This window comes from Trichomonascus vanleenenianus, assembly GCF_965637985.1.
Source record: "Trichomonascus vanleenenianus strain CLIB 3782 genome assembly, contig: TRVA0_005S, whole genome shotgun sequence".
NCBI classification, from domain to species: domain Eukaryota; kingdom Fungi; phylum Ascomycota; class Dipodascomycetes; order Dipodascales; family Trichomonascaceae; genus Blastobotrys; species Blastobotrys vanleenenianus.
In genome coordinates, this window is record NW_027481882.1 from 359,446 (window position 1) to 378,294 (window position 18,849).

Here is an 18,849-nt window from a genome sequence, read left to right on the forward strand (position 1 = left end):
GGGGGGGGGGGGGGACCTGGCATGTTGAACTAGGTGAAAAACGTGACAGTGCAGAACGGAGACTCGGACATGGCATTACATTACGTACTAGCATCCACTGGATAGTACTTACTCACCTACTCTGGTATTGCCGGGTATTTACCGATAGTTGTACTATAGGAACAATTGCAAAATGCCCTTAATACCGGTAGTCCAACACGGCTATTCAATTTTTTTTAGCAGCCAAGTCGCAATTTGTCGGTATTGGGGTACACTGAAAAGTGCATCTGACTTCATTTATAGTGTAGTTTTCCAAATACATGGCATCAGAAATGCTGTATAGGGTAATGTGGAATACATCTGACTAGTTCATTTTTCAAATACCGAGTGGTAATACACTACAGTACCGGTAGAATCATTTACGAAGGTAGTACCAGCGGTAAATCTGTTTCCATATTCCGTTCCAAACTAATGGAACAATAAAAGATCTCTCAGACCGGCAATGGATACGGACAGTTCGTTTCTTTATTCTAGCTTTAATTTCAAAAATTCAACGGCTAGTGACAGTTCACCTCCCACTAACAAGGTAACAGTACCGCAAAAGCTATATACTCCACAGAACTATGAACACATACCACCTAGTGCCTCTAGAAATTACACTGAATGGCCTCATAATATTCCTATGAGGCACTCGAGCTGTGATCCAGGAAATGTATGGCGATAGTTCAACTACTTTAATGTTAACAGCGTAGTGAGGGTAATGTGCAAGGACTATATACTCTCACAGACTGCTAATGAACGGGAGTTCCAGATCTCAAATTGAATGTCTTCGATGGATTCACAATATGTATTATCAGGTATTACCGCAGACCACAGTAGCACCAGTTATGATATCAATTACCGGTATAATCCGCCGCGAAGCGGAGCTATGGGGGGTTTGGCGGCCGGGCCCCCCCCCCCAAGAGAAAAGACCAAAGGTTTTACGCACTCATTGACCAGCGGAAAATAGATACTCAAGCACGGTATACCCCATCCCCAAAGAACTCCATCAAAACTCCAAACGCCAAGGCCATCGAAAGGGTAGGGCCAGCGATATGGGGTCAGGGTCGTGTAGTGCGCGAGGGGGCCGGTGGGAGAAAAAAACCCGCCGTGGGAAAACGAATTTCCCACCCGACCGACCCAACTACAATCGATTTGCGCCGTTTGGAGAGAAGAGATTTGGGCACTTTCGTTCATTAAACAACAACCAGGAGGAGAAAGGTCGATGATATTGTCGTGTATGCAAGCGTGATTTTTTTGGAAGGAAAAAAAAGAACGAATGGAACCGGCTGCCGACGCCCGGACGACGACCGACTCGTTGACCGCCATGAAGGAGCAGGCGCACCAACAGCTCCAGAACCTGACGGCGGCGCCTCGGATCCCGCACATCACGGAGAACTACGTCCCTCTCGCGCATGTCACAGGCAACCTGGTGCACCACACGTATGGCGAGCTGCGAAACCTGCTGGAGACGCTGCCGGCAGTCACATCGGATTTATCGCGCAAGCGACGGCTGCTCGACTTCATCATCAAGTCGCGCCAGGAGTTTGTCAAGTTGTACGTGCTCACCAAGTGGGCCGTAGCCAGTGGCGACGTGGCTCAGTGCATCGACGTTGTCGCCTGGCTCAGCGCGCAGCAGAACTGCTACACCAACGTGGTCAACGTGCTCTACACCATTGAGCGCGACCTCGGAGGTGCCAAGCTGCGCAATCCCGACATCGAGACGGCGCTCGAAGTGCTCAAGAACGGGCGGCCGTTCCAGCTGTCGCACGGGTACGTGACGCTGCGGCCGCTGTCGGCGAAGAAGGTGCTCAAGACGCTGACGAGCCTGAATGTTCTGCTGTCGATTCGGTTGGCTCTGACAGAGGAGTTGCCTCCACTATACCGGAACTACCACATCTCCAATGGCAAGGTCAAGTTTTCCGTAGAGAATTCGTTCACCGTAGACCTGGGAATTGCCGACGACGCAGTCGACGCGCGGTTTTTCTTGGTTGACTTTGCGTTTTGCTTCGACGGCGCCAAGGCCATGCCTTTAGGCGTGCGCACCAAAGTTGAGAAGATTGTTAACTCGATGCTTTCGACGCGCCGCCTGGCCCAGGTGTTTGACTGGCTGCTCAAGTTTGCGCAGAACTACAAGCTCGCCGTCATTCATGAGCGGTTGACGGACCTCGAGGGCGGTCTGTGGGCTAACGTACTGAGACATGTGTTCTACCCGGACAAGAGCCTCATTGTCGTGCAGTACTGGGTCAATAGGTCGGGTCCGCGCAGCATGGTTGAGATTGGGCTCCAACGGAGCAACATACTAGGCGTGCGGTGGACGCGCGACGGCCAACTCGTTAGCGATCACGGCCTCGAGTTTGGCCAGCGGCATCTGGCCGTCGAGTGGCTGCTCAGCGAGGTCATTGACCTCCACGTGCGATACATCATTGAGACGGTCTACTACGGGCTGGCCACGCTGCTGTACGGTCCGCGGGCACAGGAGATGCTCCACCGCGACAGCCTGCGGTACGCGCGGTCGCTCGATTCCAGTACAAACACGATGGCTACGCCTGCCAGTAACAACAACAACAACAACAACAGCAACAATGCCGCCGCATTGAATGCGGCGGGTGCGGCGAGATTTGAACCGCACAGCGCCGCACTTAAGGGGAGCGTCATGCGGCCCTCTAATAACGACAACAATTTTGCTAACAACAACGACAGTGGAGCAGCTGCAGCCACTGGTAATAATGAATCTCTTAATAACGACGCTACGACCGACGACAACAACAATAACAACAACAACGACAAGAATGGAAGCGAGGAGCCGCTTCTGGTGCTACTGGCGCCGAATAGACTGAAAATCCAACTAACCAACACGAGGTACACCGTGTTCTCCATCGACCCGCAGACGGGGCGTGCTGTGCTCCAGAACTCGACGCAGATCGTCATGGCCGCCGAGCGGTCCCTGAACGAGCTACCCGACCGGGTCAGCCAGGCCGCTGGCGTGCTCTACAAGCTGCGACACGTGTCGTTGCAGGACGAGATCACGACGCGCGCCAAGGCCACCGGGTGGGTGTACAACAGCAACGTTGCTATCGCCAGCGATGACGTCCGGACGCATTTTAGCGCCGACACCAAGATTGTGTTCGCGCTACGACTGCCGAGTTGGTCGCTCAAGTGGTTCCTGCTCGTTTCCATCAACGGCGTAACGGCACCCCAGTGGTGGATCAGCCAGCTTGAGGCCAAAGACGATGTGTGGCGCATCCAGTTTGTCGAGCACATTGATGTTGGGCGCGAGCGAACCATTGACTACAAGCTGTTTGACGACTTGGCGCTGTTTGTCACTCGGCGGACGCGCGTCGAGCCGTTCACCAACCAGCTCAAGGAGCGCAACGTGCGGTTCCAGGTGCTCCAGGACCGGCTTGCGTCGAACCGTGGGGCTCCGCTGGTATCCATTGACCTGCCTACGCTGCTGGTGTCCAACACCAGCTGGGCCCACAGCACGCTGGTGCTTTCCGCGGTTGGCTCCACAGTGCTGCTCCAGGGGCGCACGCGGCACCAGATTGCGCTCAATTCGGTCCCTTCGACGGACTCGGGCCTCGTGCTCGACCCCAAGAAAGGCAAGTTTAGCATTGTGCTCAACCTGACGAGCCAGGAGGCGGAGAGTGGGTTCATCGACTGTGTTATACAGCGGCTGGGCCAGATTGAGCGCATTGTCAGCTACACGGACCTCATCAAGTCGATGAAGCTCGAGCTCGTCAACGCGTGCATGGACCGCGTCACGTTTGAGTATGGGCCTTCTTTGCAGGCGACGGTTGTTTTGAGCAACAGCACGGCCGAGTCTGACGACATTTCGCTCGAGCTGAGCAGGAACAGCCCGCACTACGAGATCTCACAGCACTTGCAGGAGGTGCTCAAGCAGCACGGCCTGCGGTCGGTTATTTGGCTGCTCCAGACGACTCTGCCGATATACGAGACGGTGCGGACTCTGCGCGAGTCGACTAAGGCGCAGGGCATCATCATCATCCCGCGAAGTGTCACCGAGCTGAGCATTGTGTTTATGCACCAGAGGGTCAAGCTGCAGGCCAAGGTGCTCAAGAAGCGCACTCAGGCGCCTGAACTGTTTGTGTCCGATGTTATGGACGCCATCAACTCTCTGACCGGCCTTCGCAAGGAGCAGGAAAAGAAGGCCACGGCGTCCTCGCTGGGGGCTATCTGGACGGCCGCGGCCAACGAGATTGCTGGCGTTGTACCTCTGGTCAGCGGCGTGGCGTGTCCCATTGGCTCCTTTGGTCCGCTCATCAACATGATTGCCGGCCGATTCCAGGCTCAGCAAGCCCAGGCATAAAAATCTACAAAAACCAAAGCTACTGTATAGAATGGAAAACCTATATTTTTTTGTGGAAATAATTTAGCTACGAGGAGTAGTAGCATTGGGTAGGAAATTGATATCAATGCATTATCATTATACAAAATGTTGTTGTCAAACGGGGGAATTACCAGCCCTCGTCGTGGACTATACTAATAGTTAGCAACAATCTCATAAATTTCAACAAATTCAATTGCTGGGTGTGAAGCAGACATACCCTTCTCTTGTTGTGGAGGCGGAATGTTTCGTTCGTACTTGGTACCACCTGGTCGCCAGGATGGGATGATTGGATCTGGGTGCTGGTACTTTTTGAGAGTCTCCTTCGCCTTCTCGATGACAGCCTACAATTCTAGAGTTAGTCTAATCCATGAGTATTTCTCGGAGTTGTCCTACCAGAGCCTGTCGGTGGTCGCTGATGTTCTTGTTCTGATCAAACTGCTGTCGGATCTCAAGGGCCGTGGTCCGCCAGAGGTCTCGGCGGTTGATCCAGGACTTGGAAAGCCGCAGCGACTGCCTGTACAGCGTCGACACGACCTTTCGGTTGTACTCGGTGAACGGGCCCGACATCTATTAGTACTGTGTGTGGTTTTGAAAAGTAGTGGGTGAATCTTTTCGCTCGGATTTCATTGGTTGTCGTCCATTGGGAGATCGCGGAAATGCGATAATTTAGTGGATGTTAACCGCCCCCGCCTTACGATTCTTGTAGCTCGCACCTGGCGTCCATGAGAACCTCTCGCTCACAATGGGTCGAATAGTAGTTTGTTATGAGCTTCTATAGTCTTTTGTACTCTTTCCTTGCAATAAATGATTATCAATTTACGTCAACATATGAAAAACGTTTGTGCGGTTGGTTCTTTACTAATGTCAAGTGAGCACGTTACATAATCGGCTATCTGTCATGTGCAGATCGATTCGATTGTCAACTTCTAGGCGACACAGGAACCATGGAGGAGGACGACGATAGGGCGTCGGCGTACAAAAAGAGCGAAGACGCGGATAATGCGGAGGAGCTCAAGGTCCTCACGGCAACTTTGTGAGTTTGTTCTAGGAGTAAATTGAAAGGCTGACTGATGGTTTAGGAACGCTTTCTATGCGTATCCGGCAACCGCCAAGTACAATCTCGTCAATCCTCGCCGCAGGAAGTACGAAAGACTATCTGAGGAGTACAAAACATTGATCGACTCCTTCTTCCTGCACCACCTCGACTCAATCGAAGACGCCATTGAAGACAATGCCTTCTTTTTGGCAAGAGTAGCGGACGCGGCTGTTGCAAATTTTGGCGCTCCAGAAAGGGGCCAGTGGGCCCCTTGCACGGGATCTGACGTAGATAAGGTCAATTCCACCCTGAGGCAAGTCGCGCGAGAATGGAGCGTTATGGGCGTGCCTGAACGGCAGGTGAGCTTTGGACGCGTGCTCAGAGACCTGGCGACGATGTATCCCGACCGAATAGAGAGACACAAGGTGCGAGTTCTGGTGCCAGGATGCGGTTTGGGACGGCTGCCAATGGAGCTGGCGGCGTTGGGGTTCCAGGCCCAAGGAAACGAGTTCTCCTTCCATATGCTCTTCACGTCGAGCTTTATTCTTAACCATACCAGCGCTGCGTGCGAGTATCGAATTCGTCCTAATATCCAGACTTTTTCACATAATCGTACCAAAGAGCACCAGCTCAAGGAGGTTTTGATCCCAGACGTCCACCCGGGAATGCTAACTCAGCATGCAATGAACGATGAACATATTCCTCCCGAGGGCCTGCTCTCCATGAGTGCGGGATCATTCGACATGATTTACCCGCCTCCTCCGGACGAGCTGTTTGATGTAGTCACTACAGTATTCTTTTTGGACACTGCGCCGAACATTTTCAACACCCTGCGGGTTATTTCTGATAGTCTACGCCCAGGAGGAATTTGGATCAACTTTGGGCCCTTGCTTTGGCATTATGAAGAGGTAATGCCTGTCGATGACAATGTATCCCTGGACAGACAGAGCAACCAAGAAGATAGGAGCTGTGGACTAGAAATGTCTCTGGAGGATTTGCTGGAATTGATACCCACGTTTGGGTTTCGATTCGAGAAGCGTGAGAGCGGCATTCCTTCCATGTATACAAACTCTCCAGAGAGCATGGGCGGGTTTATGTACCTCTGTGAGTATTGGATCGCCATTAAAGAACCAACTCCATCCGTGGCGAGCTAAGAATACACCGACCGGATTCACATGCTGCCTTAAAAATGCCGTACCTATTGGTAACCGTTCCACAACGCAACGCTGCTGAATGACGATACAAACCACAAAAATGAAGAGCTACCAAAGAATAATAACAAGTTAGTTCATTGAAAGGCTAAAAAAATACTTCATTACATTACAGGGCCATTATTTTTTTTCTAGGGTTTTTCGATTATGTCTTTCATGTCATTATTACACATGACGGTCATCACCAAGTGCGGTATGATTGACATACGGGACCTTCTCAATTTCAACAGAGGCCTCTGAGTTTTGCTGAGTGATATTCTCCACGGAGCTCGACGGCTCAGAACCCTTCTGGCCGTACTTTCGAGCGGCGACCAACTCGGCCTCTCGCACAAGTCTGTCGGCCTCAGCCTGGGTCAGCTTCTTCTTCTGGAATCGATGGATGAATGGCAGCTTGCCCTTCTTCTCCTGGTACATGATAACTAGCACCAAGCAGATGATGAAGATCCAGTACACGTTGTAGGAGATTACCGAGCCATAGGTGGCCGAGTTCTGCCAGCCAAACAGAGCGTTGAAGATTTCCCAACCATTGTCAGTTTCTGGGTTGCAGCAGTTGACGTGCCAGACAATCTGATTAACGTTGTAAGAACCAGGACCACTGCCCTCCTCGGCAACGTCACCACCGGCCTGCTTGGAGAAAACGTGCATCTGGAAGTACCAGATAGCTCGGGACCACAGGCCGGCGGCAATGAGGTAGAGGAAGCAGGTCGAGGCGATCAAGAAGTACTGCATGGCCATGAAGTTACCACCTCGATAAATGACGTAACCAACACCGCAGCCAGCAGCCAGACCGCAGATGACTGCCAGCGGGAAAGACGTAGCTGGCTGACCAAGGGAGACACCACCTACAAAGACAATGGCTTCGACACCCTCTCGCAGAGTGGTGACGAGCGGCAGCAGAGCAAGAGCGTACTTCTTGGAGAGGTGGCCGAGACCAAAGCACTTTCGCTTAACGTCCTTGTCCGTGTTCAAAATGGCCTGGGCGATCTTGACTCGCCACTTCTCCTTCATCTTGTTAACACGGAGCATGGCGAGACCCATAAAGGTGATCATAATGGTCGCGATAACCGAAAAGATACCTTCCCAGAGGTCCTCAGACTGGGCCCAGATGTCCCGGCCTAGCGAATAGAAGACACCAATGAACGCACCACCAATGGCCAAACAAATGACAATACCGAGGGCTGCACCAATCCACACCTGCCATAACAAGCGTTTATACAAGCGGCGGTCGTCAGACTGCTTGCCGAGGCCCTGCTTGATGAAGGCCAAGAGAACCGAGATAATGACCGACGCTTCTAGCGTCTCTCGGAACACGATAAAGAATATCTCTACAGAGAAGACGTTCGCCATGATTAGTACACACGCGATTGACTATTACTGTTGGTTGGACCAGCAATGCCGGATCAATTACTCTTATATATATAGCCCTTTGCGACTCTTTTTTTTTTCTGCACCCTCCAGACTGCATACGGTCGGTTTCTTTTTTTGCCATGAAAAAGCAAACCAACATTAAGTATAGCCTACGGAGAGTTTAGGACCCAAGAATACTATACGCAGCTGCATGAGTGTCCCTGTGGTGTAAAGAAGAAAGCATGCCGGTATGCACGTACGACGTTGGAGACATGTTTTGGGTCCCGAAACTGGATTGGATGATCAGATAACCCATTTTCTGGTGCCTCTCTTTCCCCCCTCCCACCCGAAGGGTCTCTCTCCCTTGTCAGAAATCTCTCCATCCTCTTCGCAGAACCGCTTCAATCAGTCAAACATTTTTTTACGTTGTTTGCCGCAATGGTCAAGATAGGAATCTTTTTTGAAAAGCTTAGCCCGAGAGATGAAAAAGCCAAAAGTGTCTTGGCTTTATTCCACGCTGCGGCTGTTGCGATCAGATAAATTTTCCCGCATGTGCATGCGCCAGCGACAGCTGGGGGTATAGTACTTACATGTATTGTGGTCGAACATATCCCAACATAGTACTACGTAATAATCGCTACGTTTTACTGTACTTGTGGTAGTACTACCTATGCGAGTAGTAAATTAGTGTCGACACGTATTTAGCGATAATCCTGACACAATGAATACTCTAGACCGTTTGTGTGATCTTCGAGACGGCACCAAAGCGGTGGTACAGTAGTAGCCGCTCCCTGATTAAACTCATCAGTCTCTTGCACTTCAGGTTGCTCATGGCATGGTACGACAACTTCAAGGGGGGGGAATGGCGATTGGTTCGCTCCATATGCACTACGTATGTACGAATATATAACACTGGACGAATATTATGTCCTTCGGGATCGCAGTCCGCGGGTTGAGGCGTCACTTCCCGTTTGGGAGTTATCTGATCTCCGAAATATTCCCGGTATATCGCCTACCTACGCCGATTGTGGTCTGTAACAAAGCGCGGTCTCCATTCGCCCTCGTTCGCCGCCTTGCGTAAGGCTTGGGTAAGGCTGGGGGTTCGGCAGGTGGGCAACTTTTGGGTCGCTATTCCCCATGTACTCAGCTACCTGTACGTAGAATGAACACAAGGCATGCACGATGCCCGTTTTGGGAGGAGATAATCGCCGCATAGCTGCTAGACGAGCGGAGCGCCCGATCAGATAAGTCTCTCGCGCGCGCCAGCACTACCACTGTTCTAGTGGCTTAATGGGAGCCATTGACTCACTGATCAATTGATCAATTGATTGATCCAGGGTTTGACTATGATTGATTTATTGATTGATTGAGCGGCCTCTTGGCTGATTTTAGTGTGATCTTTCATTTAGGCGGGGAAATAAAGGTGATATTATCGTATGATCTATGAGAGTATCTAGCAATCTAACATGGTACAGAGGAAAGTGCGATCTTGTTCAGCAAGCTATCTGATCCTTCACCTGTCCAGTTCTGTCTGTGTATCATTATGTAATGTACTGTTCTTACTATACGTGTAAATGTACAATAGTAGTCCACAGTTTGGCTGGGTTCGGACACCTACAAACCAACACATGTAGCAGGGCAAACGAGGGCGTATAACGGCTAACAACTTGGACAACGGACCGTATCCACATTTGATCACCCGACTGTAGCCTTGACCCCGTTCAATCCGCAATCAACTACGTTCACAATCCCCTCTATTTTATGACACTTAAGATTAAGTGAACTCGCACAGTCTTGTAGATAATAAGTGGCTTAACGGCGCCGTTAAGTCGCATAAAAAAATGTAACGTGAAATTAGATCCGTTCCTACAGCTGGTGTGCTTGGCACCACCCTGGGTTCGCACACACTTCCAAACAATGTGTGAACCACTTCGTATAGCGCCGTATGGTGCTTTTTTTTCGGCAGGTTTACACGTCCCAATCAACCCACTTGTGAGCTCAGACACAGTGCAACCCTCCCCCCTTCCCCTTCCCCCCCCTCCCCCAAGGTCCCTATGCAACCCTCGGGGGAAAAGGTCGAGAAGTGTCTTAGCTGCTGCAAATCACCACCCCAATCGGGCTATTATCCATCAGATAAAATCTTACCATTCTTTTGTTTTTTTATATTCTTCACCAGTCATTTACCGCCATCATCCTGCATGACATTAGCTCAGCGTTTACGTGATCCATGTAGCTTTCTTTTGTGTTCACACAAAAGCAATAAACTCGCGAACCAAGCTTCTGGTCTTGTAGAAGGACCAGCTGGCTTCGCGAAGCGGTGAATAATAGATAGCCAAAAGAGGGGACCCAAAAAAGAAAAATAGATTAACAGTCCCCGGATCACTGCTACTACCCTCGGATAAGAACTGCAAAAGAAAGAATTCGTGTCACATCAGCCTCTTCAAACCCGCAGGGCCAGCCGTTAACACAGATTATAATCCTGTACAGCGGATACATACGCCGGCAGACTATCCTGTCTCAGAAAATTTCCCGCGCCCCAGGGCTTACGATAGTACCCATATAAGACCCGTTTTCCTCCCTCTTCTTTCCTTCGCATAATTCGATATACGCTTCCCTCTTTTTTATTTTCTCTTTTACTTCTTATCAAGCCAGCAGAATAAAAAGAGATGAAGTTTACTTCGTGGATAGCTGCAGGCGCCGCGGCCCTTGCCGCGATGGCCCAGGCGAAGACTGTGACCTACGACTGGGACGTTTCGTGGGTCAACGCCAACCCAGACGGCCTCATGGAGCGAAAGGTCATTGGCATCAACGGCGCGTGGCCGCTGCCGCGAGTCGAGGTCGACAAGGGCGACCGGGTGGTTGTCAACATGTACAACAAGCTCGAGGACACCGCTGCCTCGATCCACTTCCACGGTCTCTACCAGAACGGCACTAACCACATGGACGGCCCGCCAGGCCTCACCCAATGTGCTGTGCCACCAGGCTCCAACATTACCTACAACTTCACCGTCGACCAGAACGGTACCTACTGGTATCACACCCACGTTATGGGCTCGTACCCCGATGGCTACCGAGGACCGTTCATCGTGCACGACAAGGATGCGCCGTTTGAGTTTGACGAGGAGTTCACCGTGACCTTGTCTGACTGGTACCACGAGCTCATGGAGGAGGAGGAGAAGTCCTTCCTAAGTCTGTACAACCCGTCTGGTGCCGAGCCGATCCCCAGCTCCATGCTCTTCAACGACACCCAGCACTCGTCGCTCGCGGTGGAGCCGAACAAGACCTATCTCATTCGACTCATCAACATTGGTGCCTTCTCGTCTATGGTCTTCTATATCGAGGACCACGAGCTCGAGATTGTCGAGGTCGATGGTATCTACACCGAACCAAAGACGGTCGACAAAATCTACATCACGGCGGCCCAGCGATACGCGTTCCTTGTGAAGACCAAGAACACGACAACCCAGAACTTCCCAATCGTTACTGTCTTCGATGCTGATCTGTTTGACTTTATCCCACCGGACCTGGCCCTGAACCAGACCAACTGGCTCGAGTACAACAAGTCGGCGCCCCATGAGGAGGCGGTCATCCCATATGAGACCTTTGACGACATTCCGTTCTTTGACGACTTTGAGCTCGTGCCATACGACCGAATGGAGCTGCTACCAGAGCCAGATCTCCAGATCAACGTCACCGTGGTCATGACTAACCTGAACAACGGTGTCAACTACGCCTTCTTTAACAACATCACCTACACTGCGCCAAAGGTTCCGTCTCTGTACACTGTCATGTCTTCGGGCGACCTGGTCATGGATGAGCGAATCTACGGCGAGTTCACTCACCCCTATATTCTCAAGCACAACGATGTTGTCGAAGTCATTGTCAACAACGCCGACTCGGGCACTCATCCGTTCCACTTGCACGGCCACGCGTTCCAGCTCATTGACCGGTCGCCTGCTTTCGATGATGACGACATTACGCCTTATGATCCAAGCAACCACACGGCGTTCCCCCAGATCCCAATACGACGAGACGTGGCGTACGTTCGGCCAAACGGCTACTACGTGCTGCGATTCCGAGCCGACAACCCCGGTGTGTGGTTCTTCCACTGCCACATTGAGTGGCACATGGACCAGGGTCTTGCCATGACCTTCATCGAGGCTCCGGACGTGCTCCAGAAGACTCTCCAGATCCCAGAGGGCCACTATGACGTCTGCAGGGCGGCTGGCCTCCAGTACAAGGGTAACGCTGCCGGTAATGAGACGGACTTCCTCAACCTCGCGGGCCAGAACGCTCAGCACCCAGATCTGCCACCAGGATTCACTGCCCGAGGCATTGTTGCGTTGGTGTTCTCGTGTGTCTCTGCATTCCTCGGTATGGCCACCATTGCGTGGTATGGTATGTCGGACCTGTCCAAGACGGACTCGATCATTGTCGCTCACGAAGAAGGTCTTGATGAAGAGTCGGCTGTCGACGAACCCGTCATCACTCCAATTGGCCAGGCACGAGCCTAAAAAAACCAAAAAAGTATAAATATTAACGACGCTGTTTTTTCTTTCTCTTTTAATGATGTGCTACATAATATATAGTATCTGGAATTGCGCAATATGTGAGCATTTAACTCGACCATTCACCCTAGTACAGTACTGTAGTTGAGCAATAATTCGACAATTCACTCTAGTAATTGACGATCATCATGAAGCGGTCTCATAGGGGCGTCTGGGTAAGCGAGGGAAATTGGTCTCCCTCCCTCCCAATAGTGACTACCGGTACTGTACCAAGAGATATGCGTAATTGAATCCCTCGAGCTCTGACGGCCTTGCTTCAAACTCCTTGTGGCTCTGCTTCAAGGAGGTCAACTGCGACCAACTTGTGCAAATTTTCACTAATGTATTGGCCGTCTTCGGCGCCGAGTTAATGACTAACCTGCATGGTGTCTACCAAAATTATCAGATGCTGTACATATAAAACACAGCTGCAATTATCGCACGGCGTCCCAAATAGGAAGTGAGATTTTTATCTGATCCGGACCCCATTACGCATGAAATAAACCATTACGCATGAAATAACCAAGAATTCCGGATCCGTACCCATAAAACATGAAATAAGCCATAACGCATGAAATAAGCAAGAATTCCGCATAATAATGTTGCCAAGAACTGGCCGGCTGATTCAGGTCCCGAGATGGGTACGGCGGAAATGGTCAATGTCAACGTCATAAAGTGGGATCTCATGGAGCGAATCGTCCAATGGGTCGCTGTGTAGTCCCGTCTCGCTGTTGAATACGTCCAACTCATGGGCTAGCGGGGACTGGATAGGGTGGCTCTTGACGTAGAGGTACTGCAGGCTCGGAAACTTGCCGAGTATACTGCCCACGAGAAATTCCAATGCCCGGAGAGCTCCGTCATTGTGCGGCAGAAGCAAATTGCAGTACGGGAGTTCAAGCATAAGCTTCGTCACTCCCGGAAGCGGATCGCCAAGACGATCCACCAGCGAGCGGATCCGTGTCTCGTAGTGGGCATAGTCGGGCAGCGTGATGAGCGGGCGCGACATGCTGTACGAATCGACGTCGAATATGTTGATGAACGGCGCATTGCAGGCCGCAATGAGACCATGAAGGTCGACATCGGGGCCAACGGTGTGAAACCGTACGCAACGCAGCCGCGCAGACGAAATCTGCGTTAGAAAACATTGAATTTGGGCCATGCGCGATGCGTTCCGAAGATCCAGGTTGAGCATCTCCAATTGAGCGAAGTCATATTCGTTCTGACACAGGAACTCGGCGTACCCGGCGAGCACCTGGACTCTGGCGCCTCGGAACCTGCTCTGGCCAGGCGAGTTAAACCCACGGAACAGGTGGAGCACTTCAGTTGTCTCGGGCAGGTCCACGACTGACCTTTCCATCCACGGTGATGTGAACACAACAAGCTCGCGGACGGTCGCCAGTCGGTCGACCATGACGCTGTAATCCAGCGAGGATGGAGAGCGCAGTTCCGCCCGTGTAACAAACGGAAGCACCTCCATGGTCGGGCTGGCTGTGTTGATGTACACCGACAGATGGCCCTTGCCGGTGCGGCAGGTGTTGGCCAGCGACCCCAGAATGAATCGCTCCTCCTGGCGTATCTCAATGGGGTCCAGTCTCAAGTCTGAACGCCACACTACAGAGAGTTGGATGGTTGGGGTCAGCAGGGCCTCGAGCCCCTTGAGAGGGAACGCTGCAATGACTCCACTAATCTCGACTCGTTTCAGCCGGGGGCATTTCGTAGAGAAATGCACGAAGAGATCGGTCAAAAGGCGGTGATAGCTATCATCATCGTGTTGGAGGATAAACTTTATGTTTTCAATATTAACAGCTTTGATCTTGAACTCGTCTAGTCGCAGGGCGATGGATTTGAGCGTCATGGTACGTCCTTGGTCGTACACGGTGTTGGAGAGTACTACTCGCACGTCTTTCCACAAGATCGGTTCTGCCAGGTCGCGGAACCGCTTGCAGACTACAGCGAGCTTGGAAAGGTTCTTCCAGCCTACATATTCAAATATGATCTCTAGTAACTCGGGAGGTAAAGCTGTCATGGGTTTTCTACATCCAGCAGCCGTCTTACCAGATATCAAGACGCTGTAGACATATTTCAGCATGGTTGTTATCTTAGAGTTGCAGAGTTTAATCAGCTACAGTCCTCTACTGCCTCAGCTGAGCGCTCCTTAATATCTGTCCTCCCTGATTTGCTGTAGGACTATGAGGGTCCAGCGAGGGTGCGGGCTTTGGCGGTTGGTTGTTGAATGAGGGACTTTCCTCCACTTAGTCTCAACATATGCAATCCCCGCCATTGGCTATGATTCTACTATAGCACCGATCTGTTACTACCAGCTAATAACTGTTAATACCAGCTGATAATACCAAGACGATTTAGATCGAGGTATCATCGCTAGCTGAATGCACTACGGAACGGCTGAACATGCCCCTTCCCTATCCTTTTCATAAATATCCATTCATAACATAAATAAACAATAAATATAAGCTTCCATACACTGCGTGGTTTTAGATAAACGGGTTAAAGGCTATCATGGTCAGCTACCCGTTGATTCCGCTGCCCGACGAACGACGTCGCTGATTAACCCACAGATTCTGTGTGTACTCATTCTGCGAAATATAATGACTGCCATGGGGATTGCCATGGGATGGCGAGCTCCCCATTTTGAACGCCCATTCCATCCAACTGCCTCTCCGCTTGGGGGGCATCTGCTCTGGTTTTGCTGGCTGCTGATTCTGGTTGTTCATGATCTTCCGACTCTTTTCAATACAGCTATCAAAAAATATAACTACTGAAAGCATTCGCGCCCTAAATGCCTTTATATATGAGTACAGCCCACCCCCTGCTCAATGCAGTACAAACTCGCCCCCTTTAAGGCCCTTATTATTGCCTCTGGCGGGGTCCCAAAGTCAATGTTTAGGGTTCCCCTTGGCCTTGTCTATTGCTCTCCCCCACATTGTGGGGACCGGTGATCATCACTTTCAAATCCTTAGTAAAGTGACGCCTATCTTTACTCATCATCATTGTGGTTGGCTCTTGGATTGTTCTGGAACGCCGTAGGGCTGCTACAGTACGTATATCGAAGGCACTCTTGATTGAAATCGATCTCGATATACCATGTGTCTTCCGGGACACGATTACGGTCCCAAGTGTCCAGCATACAGCCCCAAGTGTAGGGACCGATAAGAACCGCTAGTATAAGTATATGCATTACCTATTCAGAAGAATACGGGACTTCCGAAACAAGCAATTGCTGAGCCCATCACCCCCCAAAAATGCTCTGTTGCAGTGGGGCGATTGGAATTAGCCTCACGAGCCGCACTAGTTGTGGCGTTGGGTTGCGGCGTTGATTTCGCTTGCGCAGGCTGCAGGGCTGGATCCGCGAGCGCACGCGATTGGCCCAGGGGACGGGAGAGACATTGAAAAATGAAAAAAAATTGGGCCCAGATGATTGGAGATCTGTCTCTCTCTGCCAAGGCAACAGATATACGAAGATGAGAGCTGGAATCTTTGCTTCCAGGGCTATGCCGCTCCTGGCCTCTCGGCCTCTGGCGGCGACTGCCCGGGGGCGATTTTTCTCGACCACCCGTGCGGCCTTCAACGCTTCTACTCCAAGCGCCCCAGAGACGTACGAGGAGGAGAAGACTATCCTCGACGAGATCCGAAAGAGCCAGCTGACCGATGGTGACGTATCCCGGCTGAAGCGAATGCGAAATATCGGTGTCTCGGCGCATATCGACTCTGGCAAAACTACCTTCACTGAGCGAGTGCTCTTCTACACGGGACGAATCAAGGCCATCCACGAGGTACGAGGCCGAGACAACGTCGGTGCCACCATGGACTCCATGGCTCTCGAGCGAGAGAAGGGCATCACCATCCAATCTGCTGCGACTTTCTGTAACTGGGTTAAAAACGATACGGACTATCACTTCAATCTCATTGACACGCCGGGCCACATTGATTTCACCATTGAGGTCGAGCGAGCCCTGCGAGTGCTGGATGGTGCCGTGCTGGTTGTGTGTGCTGTGTCTGGCGTCCAGAGTCAGACTATTACCGTTGACCGACAGATGCGACGATACAATGTTCCCCGAGTCACCTTTATCAACAAGATGGACCGAATGGGTGCTAACCCATGGAAGGCCATCGAGCAGATCAACACGAAGCTCAAGATCCACGCTGCTGCTGTCCAGGTGCCAATTGGTGCCGAAGACCAGCTCCACGGTGTGGTTGACCTCATCCACGAGCGGGCCCTTTACAACGAGGGCGCTCAGGGTGAGAAGCTTGTGGTCAAGGAGGTCCCAGAGGAGCTCAAGGAGCTGGTTGCCGAAAAGCGGGCTCTTCTTATTGAGACCCTTGCCGATGTTGACGATGAGATTGCCGAGATCTACCTGGAGGAGAAGACGCCAACCCCAGAGCAGCTAGTTGCCGGTATCCGACGAGCCACCATTGCTCGAAAGTTCACCCCGTGCTTGATGGGGTCGGCTCTTGCCAACCGATCTGTCCAGCCTGTTCTTGATGCCGTTTGCGATTACCTGCCAGACCCATCCGAGGTTCTCAACACTGGTCTTGATGTGGCCAACGAAGAGGCCCCAGTGAACTTGGCTCCTGCTCAGGAGCAGCCATTGGTTGGTCTTGCGTTTAAGCTCGAGGAGGGCCGATACGGCCAGTTGACCTACATCCGTGTGTACCAGGGTAAGCTCAAGAAGGGCATGACCATCACCAACGTGCGAACTGGCAAGCGAACCAAGCTGTCTCGATTGGCACGAATGCACGCCGACGAGATGGAGGATGTTGAGGAGGTTGGTGCTGGTGAGATTTGTGCGACCTTTGGTGTCGACTGCTCCTCTGGTGATACGTTTACCGAGGGCAACGGCAAGATCACTATGTCTTCTATGTACGTTCCAGAGCCGGTCATTTCCCTGTCTATTGCCCCCAAGTCCAAGGATTCGCCAAACTTCTCGAAGGCTATCAACCGATTCCAGAAGGAGGACCCAACCTTCCGAGTCAAGTTCGACGCTGAGAGCAAGGAGACTGTCATCTCTGGTATGGGTGAGTTGCATCTGGAGATTTACGTCGAGCGAATGAAGCGAGAGTATAATGTTGAGTGCGTCACCGGTAAGCCACAGGTCGCCTACCGAGAGACCATTGCCGGCTCTGTTCCGTTCGATTACACTCACAAGAAGCAGTCTGGCGGTGCTGGTCAGTTTGCCAAGGTAATGGGTACCCTCTCCGCTTCAGAGAAGCCAGAGGAGAATGAGTTTGAGACCCAGATCATTGGTGGTGCTATTCCAGAGAAGTTCCTCACTGCTTGCCAACGAGGTTTCGAGGAGGCTGCTGAGAAGGGTCCATTGATTGGTCACAGGGTTCTTGGTGTCAAGATGCTCATCAATGACGGTCAGGTCCACGTTGTCGATTCCAACGAGCTGTCCTTCAAGACTGCTGCCATGGGAGCATTCAAGGAGGCATTCATGAAGGCGCAGCCAATGATCTTGGAGCCAATTATGGATGTTTCCATTACTGCTCCAACCGAGTTCCAGAGTAACATCATTGGTCTACTCAACAAGCGACAGGCCACCATTGCCGACTCGGACATTGGAGCCGATGAGTTCACCATCAACGCCGAGTGCTCGCTCAATGCCATGTTTGGCTTTGCTACCCACTTGCGTGCTGCCACTCAAGGCAAGGGCGAGTTCTCTCTTGAGTTCAAGCACTACTCTTCTGCTCCAATGCAACTCCAGAAGGAGCTTATTGCCGAGTACCAGAAGAAGCAGCAGGCCAAGAACAAGAAATAACCGCGACTGATTCATTAATTATTACCGCTTGTGCTATATTAACCTGTAAATATTAGAATTGAATGTAAATAGAGCATTGATTCGTTCGTTGTATGTAACCTATTGGCTTTTTACTGGCATACTCATTTTCAGAATGCTTGAAGCATTGATTCGGCCATCTATAAATGCTAAATACAACTATTTTGCGCCGTCAGAATGGGGGGCCTCCAGGATTGAAAGAATAGCCAATCCCTCGGTTTAGATTTTTATCTTCGGAGTTGCCTGAAGTGCAATTATTTGCCTACTGATTGGGCGGCCATTCAAGAGGAATGGAAATGCAGCGTTGACTTAACCCACATCTTCAAATTGAGTACCTTCATGCGATGCCGGAATGACTTTTGCATCCGATGGAAGCATGTACTCACATTGTTCTGGATAAGCATATCAGGCACGTTACGGAAATTTCATATTCAAATGATCCATGAGAATCACAATCAATAGTAGTAGTGTAGGGTGGGACAACTCCATGTATCTTCTGTCCAATGGCCTTATCATTTGTGTGTGATCCTATCCATGCAACCAA

At 51.2% G+C, this 18,849-nt stretch overlaps 8 protein-coding genes across 8 annotated transcripts; 4 read left to right on the plus strand and 4 right to left on the minus strand.

Moving 5' to 3' along the window:
- Positions 1-1,297: 1,297 nt before the first annotated feature.
- Positions 1,298-4,348, plus strand: RGR1 (Rgr1p; the record flags this gene model as incomplete). The annotated part of the gene is made up of 1 exon (XM_076682953.1): positions 1,298-4,348. The coding sequence occupies one exon, from the start codon at positions 1,298-1,300 to the stop codon at positions 4,346-4,348; it is 3,051 nt and encodes a 1,016-aa protein (XP_076542928.1).
- A 148-nt stretch (positions 4,349-4,496) lies between these two features.
- On the minus strand, positions 4,497-4,936 carry TRVA0_005S03488 (NADH dehydrogenase [ubiquinone] 1 beta subcomplex subunit 9; the record flags this gene model as incomplete). Its single annotated transcript, XM_076682954.1, has 3 exons — positions 4,497-4,516; positions 4,587-4,710; positions 4,763-4,936. The coding sequence occupies 3 exons, from the start codon at positions 4,934-4,936 to the stop codon at positions 4,497-4,499; spliced, it is 318 nt and encodes a 105-aa protein (XP_076542929.1).
- A 377-nt stretch (positions 4,937-5,313) lies between these two features.
- TRVA0_005S03510 (carnosine N-methyltransferase) lies at positions 5,314-6,559 on the plus strand (the record flags this gene model as incomplete). Its single annotated transcript, XM_076682955.1, has 2 exons — positions 5,314-5,402; positions 5,449-6,559. 2 exons carry the CDS (start codon positions 5,314-5,316, stop codon positions 6,557-6,559), a joined length of 1,200 nt encoding a protein of 399 aa, XP_076542930.1.
- Positions 6,560-6,781: 222 nt separating this feature from the next.
- FTR1 (FTR1 family protein) lies at positions 6,782-7,963 on the minus strand (the record flags this gene model as incomplete). Its single annotated transcript, XM_076682956.1, has 1 exon — positions 6,782-7,963. The coding sequence occupies one exon, from the start codon at positions 7,961-7,963 to the stop codon at positions 6,782-6,784; it is 1,182 nt and encodes a 393-aa protein (XP_076542931.1).
- A 2,666-nt stretch (positions 7,964-10,629) lies between these two features.
- FET3 (ferroxidase FET3) lies at positions 10,630-12,477 on the plus strand (the record flags this gene model as incomplete). Its single annotated transcript, XM_076682957.1, has 1 exon — positions 10,630-12,477. One exon carries the CDS (start codon positions 10,630-10,632, stop codon positions 12,475-12,477), a length of 1,848 nt encoding a protein of 615 aa, XP_076542932.1.
- Positions 12,478-13,135: 658 nt separating this feature from the next.
- Positions 13,136-14,599, minus strand: TRVA0_005S03576 (F-box protein; the record flags this gene model as incomplete). Its single annotated transcript, XM_076682958.1, has 1 exon — positions 13,136-14,599. The coding sequence occupies one exon, from the start codon at positions 14,597-14,599 to the stop codon at positions 13,136-13,138; it is 1,464 nt and encodes a 487-aa protein (XP_076542933.1).
- Positions 14,600-15,035: 436 nt separating this feature from the next.
- TRVA0_005S03598 (uncharacterized protein) lies at positions 15,036-15,296 on the minus strand (the record flags this gene model as incomplete). Its single annotated transcript, XM_076682959.1, has 1 exon — positions 15,036-15,296. One exon carries the CDS (start codon positions 15,294-15,296, stop codon positions 15,036-15,038), a length of 261 nt encoding a protein of 86 aa, XP_076542934.1.
- Positions 15,297-15,989: 693 nt separating this feature from the next.
- Positions 15,990-18,287, plus strand: MEF1 (Mef1p; the record flags this gene model as incomplete). The annotated part of the gene is made up of 1 exon (XM_076682960.1): positions 15,990-18,287. One exon carries the CDS (start codon positions 15,990-15,992, stop codon positions 18,285-18,287), a length of 2,298 nt encoding a protein of 765 aa, XP_076542935.1.
- Between the last annotated feature and the right edge of the window lie 562 nt (positions 18,288-18,849).